We start from the raw sequence: 8,973 nt of genomic DNA, 5'->3' as shown, positions 1-8,973 counted from the left end.
GAGTTAAAGTCCGCCAGGCTTAAAGTGACACGGTTGGAGACCCCTGGACGAGAAGACCTCCAAGGTCCCTTCCTACTCTACTCTACTCTACTCTCTTCTCCATGCCTCCCAGACCCAAAAAGTGTCAGGGAAAGCCAGGCCTCCGTTTTCAGAGACACAGGAAGAGTTTGGAAAAAGGTGGAGAAAGACGACCCCGAGTCTCATCAAGGCATTGAAAAAGCTGGTTGAACCTTGGGAGGAAGACAGCTGAGGGTGAGAGGAAGCTCTTCAGATATCCGAAAAGATGCTGAAGAATGAAAGGAGACCTTCTTGTCCAGTATTTTTTTCAACAACTGACAACTTCAAGAGGTCCGGATTTCAACTCCCAGAATTCCCCAGCAAGCATGAATCTAGATTGAATCTCAAAATGTATATCCGAAAGAAGCAGTCATCTTCCGACTGCATCATTTGGCTACGGCAGTACTGTCAAACAAGAGAGCTTGCAGAATTAATATTCTGAGTGAAAGAAACGCAAAAGCATGAGCTGCAATGTTTTAATCAAAATAAGCACACAGTCACATGCAACCCCACTCCCAGCCTCCCACCCCATAGTCAAGCCGAGAGGGAGCAGCCTTTTCCCACAGATTGGCTGCTCTGGAAATCTGGCAGAAATCCTCGGGGTCAATGCGTGGCCCTCGGAGGTCTTTCTCACATCCTCGCCCCCAAAAGCAGCCAGGCCTACTCAGGAGAGATCATCAAAGGTCTCCATCATCTTCCGGCCTTCGATAGCAACTCCCTAAAAGGAGAGGAGAAGAGGTCAGTCCGTTGGCAGAACAGCCTCTGAGTAAGAGGGGAACAGTCTCTCTCATACAGAAATACTGTGGACATAATAGACAAGGCATTCAGCAAGGCATTCGACAAAGTAGACCACAACCTACTCCTTGGCAGCATCACCATCAGATGGATTCGTAACTGGCTGACAAACCGTACTCCTTGAGGTCTACGTCCACATGGAGGGAAGGAAGCAGTGGGGTACCACAAGGTTCCATCTTAGAAGCCCAGGACTCTTCATTATTTCATAAACGACTTAGATGATGGAATAGAAGGTGGAATTATCTAATTTGTAAACTGGTAGGAATAGCTAACACCCTCAAACAGTGGCACGCAGAGCCATTTGTCAGGGCACGCGAGGTGTTTTCTCAGCCTTTTTAAAAGCCATTTTTGCCCTCCCCGGGGCTCCAGAGGCTTTATAGGAGCCTGGGGAGGGCGAAAAGAGCCCCCCCCCTGGAGGCCCTCCAGAGGCTTCATGAGCTTCCCTGAAGCCTCCAGAGCGCAAAAAAATGGCCCTATGGGCAAATCAGAAGTTCAGGAACTGACCCTGTTTGCTCGGAGGGTCCTTTTGACTGCTCCGGAGGCTTCAGGGAAGCCTCCTGAAGGTCCCTGAAGCCTCCCGGAGGGCTTCCAGGGGAGGGGGGGAAAGGGGAGGCGGTTTTTCGCCTTCCCCAGGCTCCTATAAAGCCTCTGGAGCCTGGGGAGGGTGAAAAAGCATGCAAAAAATGGGGGGGGGGTGCCTGTAGTGCGCGCAGGCACACTAGGGGGGGTCACGCATTGCATTATGGGTGCAGCACGCCCACACAAGACACCCCCCCCTGCGCTCCCCCTCTTATGGCACACGAGCAAAAAAGGTTCACCATCCCTGCCCTAGAAGATAGGCTCAAGATCCAAATAGATCTTGATGGACTTGAACACTGGGCCCTCTCTAAGAAAATGTAATTCAATGTAGTATAGTCTCACACTTAGGCAGGGAAAACCAAGAGTACGCATATAGACTGAGTGAACCCAGGCTTAATAGCAGTGACTGGGAGAGGCATTTTGGAGTCTTAGTGGGCAACCAGCTAAATAGGAGCCAGTAGCCAAAAAGCCAATGCAATCCTAGGTTGCATTAACAGAGGGATACAATCAAGATCAAGGCAGGTCCTAATACCACCCTGTAAAGCCTTAGTAAGGCCACACCTGGAGTCCTGCATCCAGTTTTGGTCCCCCACTATAAAAAGACGTTCAGATCCCCAGGAATTTCCTGGTCCTGACTGCTCGTCAAGGCAGCACCCACCTGCCACTCTTCCTTCTGCCGACGGATCTGCTCCTCCAGCTCTGCAATCCGCTGCCGACCAGCCACCACAGCTGCAGCCAGGTGTGAGTTGGTCTCCTGCTTTTCCTTCAGGGACTTTTGGAGGAATTTGCGCTGCTTTAGAAGGTAGGGCACGACCACCCCGCGGACGTCTTCCTCGGGATGCCACTTGGGCGCCTGGATTCAGAGAGAAGGCGCACATCAGCAGCCACCCAGAGGCATCAGCTCTCCTGGCAGGAGAGGGCGCCATAAAAGTTCCCACCCGGCATTTTGGCAGGGGAGCCACACCTCTGCCGTTAACAAGCAACGTAGCTGCCTTCAGAGGGATACCATCAACTGCTCCAACCTCAGAAACAAAGGGCAGCAAGAACTGCAGGCTGCAGAGCCGTTGGGCTGAATCCCGAGAATGCAGCTGCACGTAGAGGAGCCTCACCAGGCAGGGCCTTCCTTGTCCTTCGCTTCTTTCTCGAGCTTATCCAGGGACTCCAGGAGCAACGGCAGGTTCCCTTCCTCCTTGAGGGCCTGGGTCTCTTCCTGCGGAGACAGAGGCAAGCTAGTGGCTGGGGCAGAACGACCGCCTGGGTTGGCTTGCAAAAGGTTAACAGTAACAGCCAGAGAATGGCACCAGGATAGAAAGTGGGAGAGCGGGAGTTCTAGCTCTGCCTTAGGCAAGAAAGCCAGCTGGGGCCGTTGGGCCAGTCCCTCTCCTTCGGCCCAGCAGAGGGTTGTGGTGAGAAACAGAGGAGGAAAGAGTTGTTTGTAAACATAGGAAAGGCAGCATACGAGTAAATAAATAAATCAAAATTTAAAATCAGAGTACAGTTATATAATGCAGGGGTGGGGTAAATTCTAGGAGTTAAAGTCTGCCAAGTCGTGAAGCATGGATCACATCAGGGAAATGGGCCACGGGGAGAAAGCTGCTGGGTTGGAACTGAAAGCACACAGACCGTTTTCCCAGGAGAAACAACCTGCTTCAAATGAAAGCATTTCTACACTGCAATCAAACGGCTCCTGGGGGCTCCTGAGGCCATCCAGTACACAAAATCCACAGACAAAAATAGTACTAAGTAGAAAGAAGGCACGCACGGAACAAATATACTGTATTTTTCAGACTATAAGATGCACCAAGATTTTGAAGAGGTATTTTTTTTTTTAAAAAAAAGGTTTTGCACTCTGCAGGGCTTCCCAACCCCTCTGCACGCCCCGTGTTTTGCAAAAAAAGAGATCATGTAGAGGCTTTGGGAGGCTTGCAGAATGCTCCTGGGGGCTGGGGGAGGCAAAAACAAACAAAAAAACAGCCCATTTTTCACTTATTTTTGCCCCCCCCCCCCGCTTCCAGCCCCCAGGAGCACTCTACAAGCCTCCCAAAGCCTCTACGTGACCTGTTTTGCAAAAACAGGATGGCAGGGTGGGGTTTTGGAAGGCCAAAATTATGTATTCAGTATATAAGACGCACCCAGATTTTCACCCTCTTTTTTTTTGGGGGGGGTGAGTCTTATACTCTGAAAAATACAGTAATAAGCATAAACACAAAAGTATAAAAAATAAAACCAATAAATACGTGAATAAAGGGATCAAAACTCAAATGTTTTTCTGAGTAACTCAGTTCTGAGCCATTTAGGAAATGCTACTAAAGGGGGGGGGGTACTATTTCTCAAAGACAAGGGCAGGCAGAGCAAAGTTGAAGAAGCGTCCAGCTCCTTAACCTCAGAAAAATAAGCTTTCAATATTCCCCAAACTGTCCAATATTTTTTTCCAAAGGGAGAGAGTATGTTGATTTTCTGATTGACAGAATATGCAATTTTCTCAAATAATTTGTGGTATTCCTAGGGTATAAAAATCTATTTCTTCAGATCTTGGTTTCAAATAGCTGATAGATAATTTAATACAATACACATGTCTTTAAAAACCAAAGTTTTCCCAATAATTCTGTTAGAATATGATATAACATTGCTCCAAAAGGAACACTGACAATGAGTTGAAGTTCCCTCAATTTTCTTCCAATGCCAACACAAATGATTATCAACCCATCCTTTCCAACGTTTTCTGGATGGTATCCTATAAATATGAAAAACAAAACTTTTGGAAGATTAATTTCAACTTTAAATCACAGGATCCAAACTTAATATTCTTCAAGACTTGAGTCTGTTGGTAAGAAAGGACTGAAAATTCCAGTTCTTGATTCCAAAATTCTTGTAAATTTGTTTTTGATGTTTTGAACACTTCCTTTAACTTTTTATAAAATGTGCAAGTAAGTTTAGATTCTAAAATTGAAGTGTTCTGCATTAATAATCAGGTACTTTAGAAGGTGCTAAAGCATTGGCTCCGTATTAAATTGTCAAAGCAGGTTTTAACTGAATTGATGGTTTAAAGCGGGCTGTACTTGCTGAGAACTTTCAAAGTTATAATTAAGCAACAATGGAGGAAGTATAATTACATCCTTTTGCACCCATTCTTTCCAGAAAAAAGTTTTACCATCAATTTTAAGAGTAGTGTTATTCTAGATTTAAGTATTCATCAAATTAAATATCTCACTTAATAGGACCCAAATACATCTTACTGCTGATAAAGATGGAAACCCTAAATTAATCCTGGTAAATTCTATACCTAAGAATGCCATGATTTAAATGGGTAACTAAAATAGCTTTCCAAACTAGCCTGTTTGTAAAAAATTGTTTTTAATAAAACACTTCCTAAAATATAAACAAAAAAATCAGAATCTCCCATTCTAAAATACATCTGTCTGTAATGGAGGAAGGAATTGACCTCTCCTTGATTGTCTTGGAGGGCAACAGAAGAAATGATAGGTTGAAATTGTTGGTAAAGGTTGAGGTTAGATATTAAGAGGAACATGAAGGGACATGTTCCTCTTCACTGGAGGTTTGAAATGTTTTAGATAAATCTCTTATTTATCAGCAATTCAATTAGATTACTTCTTCCCATTTTTATAATGCTGTGTTTATTGCCAGTTGCTTGGGAACAGGGAGTATATCACCCAGAATAATGAAAGTCATGTCCAACCTATCGCAACCCCTGGACAATGTTCTCCAGACCTTCCTGTCCTCACCATCCTCTGAGTCCATTTAAGCTCACGCCGACTGGCTTCGGTGACTCCCTCCAGCCACCTCATTCTCTGTCAAGCAGAAAACCGAACACCATTTCAGACAAGTGGCTGACCAATGTCTTCTTGAAGACCTCCAGTATTACAGCACCCACAACTTCTGGAAGCAAGTCGTTCCACTGGTTAATAGTCTGTCAGGAAATTTTCTCCTTAATACTAGGCTGCTTCTCTCTTTGATAAGCTCTCACTCAATGCTTCTTGCCTTACCTTCAGCTTTGGAGAATAGGCTGACACGCAGCCACCCTTCTTTGTGGCAGCTCCTGAGATATTGGAACAGTGCTATTATGTCACCCGGGTCCTTCTATTCATCAAACTAGACGCCCAATTCCTGCAACCGTTCTTTGTATGTTTTAGTCTTTAGTCCCCTAATCATTTTTTTCAAATTGGGAATCTTTGCTTCTAACTAACAACTGCCGGGTGCTTTGGAAAAAAGAAGGAAACTGTCCATGTTCTGACACTTACCCGTACAGAAGTTTGCAGATGGGATATGAACTGATTATAAATACATTTTGTGAATTCAGGATGGGCTTTGTAGAGGTTAATGTAGCACTTGGAGAAAAGGCGACATCTAGAGACAAAAAAGGGAAGCTGCCAATCAGGTTATGAAACACAAAATATTCTTTTTCGGAAGGACTCCTGTAATGCTAAACCTCATTTGCTGGATGAAGTTTACCTGGTGGCCAACATCCCCTCTATCTTTCTCGGATGCTGAGCCAACTCATAGTTGAAAACCTCCTGAAGAAAAAACTGTTTGAGACTCACCAATATCTACTCTGGTGGCACCTTTTCCAAATGACACACCTGAGTTAAAGATACAGGTTTTTTGTGAGCTGCTGATAACCATCTGATACATGGAGCAGACGAGCCAAAGATCGGCAAATTCTTCAGCTCACCGCCAAATCCAGGTCAAATCCGTTCTAAACATCTGGTGGACTGTACAACCAACCCTAATAATAATAAAATTCATTCTAATATCCCAAAGGTGCTTTTACACTCCTTAAAGACAGTTGGTCGTTTGCATCCTTTTAGAGGGTCGTTGAGGCCACTTGGAGGTTTTATCTGTGTCCTCAGGAGGGTCACCTGAGTGGTGCAAATGGTTCCTGTAGTCTGCAATTTTTCCCTCTGGAAATCCATTCCTACTCCCACCCCATTCAAAGGGGGTTCGTCTCAAATTGTATAGCTGAAAGTCTGTAGAGCTTCTCCCTCATCATCCAGGTCCTGGTTGTCCTGGTGCTTTTTCAGGAAGCAACTGGACTTTCTGTTTTTTTCTTTGAAGACATTTTGCTTCTCATCCAGAAAAAAACCAGAAACTCCAATTGCCTCCTGAAAAAGCACCTTTGGGACGACCAGGACCTAGATGATGACCGAGAACCTCTAGAGACTCACACTCTAATAATGTTTATTAATAAACTCAAACTCCAGTAATATTAACTCAACTTCACCATCTCCAGACAGCTTTTGCTGGCTGCCAATCACCCAACCCTGAACCCCTGAGGAGCAGACCCCAAAAGGTGATGCCAATTGACCCTCCCTCGTTTTTCCTTTGCCAAAAGTTTTATTTCTTAACATACATATAATATATGTATATATATTACAACAATACAACAATAATCCAAAGTATGTCATTACATCTTAACAAACATGTTTTGAATATTCAGTAATATATCCATTCCTCTTGCCATTAAGCCTCTTCAATTTTTATTTGCTCTTCTGCTTTCCATACACCATATTATAGTCTATTTCGTTTTCCACTCTTCTCTCCCTCTCTCCTCCTCCCTACCTCCTTTCTTCCTCTGCCCTCTCTCTCTTCTCTACTTCCCTTGGTCTCTCCCTCTCCTCTCCCCTCTTTCCTCTTTTCCTCCCTTCTGCTTCCCTCTCTCCTGTTCTCCTCTCCCTCTCTCCCTCCCTCCCTCCTTTCTTCCCTCTGCCCTCTCTCTCTTCTCTACTTCCCCTTGCTCTCTCTCCCTCTTCTCTCCTCTCTTTCCACACCTTCCCTCTCTTTCTCTTTTCCTCCCTTCTGCTTCCCTCTCTCCTGTTCTCCTCTCTCTCCTCCTCCCTACCTCTTTCTTCCCTCTGCCTCCCCTCTCTCTTCTCTACTTCCCCTTGCTCTCTCTCCTTCTCCTCTCCTCTCTTTCCACACCTTCCCTCTCTCCTTCTCTTTCCTTCCTTCTGCTTCCCTCTCTCCTGTTCTCCTCTCTCCCTCTCTCCTCCTCTCTACCTCCTTTCTTCCCTCTGCCCCCTCTATCTCTTTTCTACTTCCCCTTGCTCTCTCTCCTTCTCCTCTCCTCTCTTTCCATACCTTCCCTCTCTCCTTCTCTTTTCCTCCCTTCTGCTTCCCTCTCTCCTGTTCTCCTCTCTCTCTCCTCCTCCCTACCTCCTTTCTTCCTCTGCCCCCTCTATCTCTTCTCTACTTCCCCTTGCTCTCTCTCCTTCTCCTCTTTCCACACCTTCCCTCTCTCCTTCTTTTCCTCCCTTCTGCTTCCCTCTCTCCTATCTCCTCTCCCTCTCCTCCTCCCTACCTCCTTTCTTCCCTCTGTTCCCCCCTCTCTCTTATCTACTTCCCCTTGCTCTCTCTCCCTCTCCTCTCTTTCCACACCTTCCCTCTCTCCTTCTCTTTTCCTCCCTTCTGCTTCCTCTCTCCTATCTCTCCCTCTCTCCTCCTCCCCTACCTCCTTTCTTCCTCTGCCCCTCTCTCTTCTCTACTTCCCCTTGTTCTCTCTCCTTCTCCTCTCTTTCCACACCTTCCCTCTCCCTTCTCTTTTCCTCCCTTCTGCTTCCCTCTTCCTCCTCTCTCTCTCTTTTTCCACTCTCTCTTTATCTCCCTTCCTTCTCTATTTACCGTGGCGTATTTCCGCCTTTTAGCAAACCCCATTATTACCAGTGGCATCCATAATTATATCCCCAAAGGGGAAAAAAAGATTATTTTCAACATGGGTAGTTTTTCTTTTCAAGGTATACCTTTCTACAAATCCCATTTGTTCCCCCCTCATTTATTGGCACCACCCCCCAACCCAGCTACCCACCCAGAGGTTGACTGGCCCCCTGGATGCTCCCACTGACGCTTGGGAGTCGATAGGGATCCCCTTGGGGAGCCCTGACTGGACTGAGCTGAAGGGGAGATTCTGGGGGTTGAAGTCCACGCAGCTTCATAACCCCACAAAGTTATTATTTAAACTATTAAATAATCCCACATAGTTACGTCATTCCTTTAGAGCAGGGGTGGGTAACTATGGCAACTCGAGGGCCCGTGGACTACAACTCCCAGAATTCCTGAGGCAGCTTTGCTGCCTCAGGAATTCTGGGAGTTGCAGTCCACAGGCCCTCCAGTCCCCCACCGCAGTCCCAAGCCCATCATCCCCCGTCCGTCTCGCCCGCTCTCACCCGCCGGCGTCCAACGCCTCCAGGAACTGATTGATCAACGTTGTCCAGGATCTGCTCGCGGCCGATTTTACCCTGAGGGCCCGCGGCGGGAGCGCCGCATTCTTCCTCCTTCTCCGGCTCCGGCGCCGCCATCTTCTTCCCGCCAAAACGCAACGGATCCAAACTGGAGGCACGCCCCGCCCCAGTTGCGGCCACGCGGACTCTTATTGGTCTCCGCCGCCCCGGCTCGGCCGCGTGCGGCGATCACGTGGCCCGGAAGGCGCCGCCCCTCGAGAAAAGCGGAAAGGACCGCTGAGGAATTGTGGGAGTTGAAGTCTTCAAGCGGCCATCGTGGGAAGCGCTAATGCAAACCAGGATACTTTGC

General features: G+C 46.8%; 1 protein-coding gene across 1 annotated transcript; it reads right to left on the bottom strand.

Annotated features, from left to right (window-relative positions):
• Nucleotides 1-526: 526 nt before the first annotated feature.
• On the bottom strand, nt 527-8,772 carry PMF1 (polyamine modulated factor 1). Its single transcript, XM_032234210.1, is given in 7 exon segments — nt 527-775; nt 2,090-2,271; nt 2,274-2,284; nt 2,541-2,641; nt 5,691-5,796; nt 8,610-8,650; nt 8,652-8,772. Coding segments are annotated over 7 exon segments (585 nt in total). The 5' UTR covers nt 8,742-8,772; the 3' UTR covers nt 527-721.
• Nucleotides 8,773-8,973: the final 201 nt, after the last annotated feature.

Source organism: Thamnophis elegans, chromosome 17 (assembly GCF_009769535.1).
Source record: "Thamnophis elegans isolate rThaEle1 chromosome 17, rThaEle1.pri, whole genome shotgun sequence".
Lineage (NCBI taxonomy): Eukaryota > Metazoa > Chordata > Lepidosauria > Squamata > Colubridae > Thamnophis > Thamnophis elegans.
This window is presented reverse-complemented; position numbering and strand designations above follow the sequence as displayed.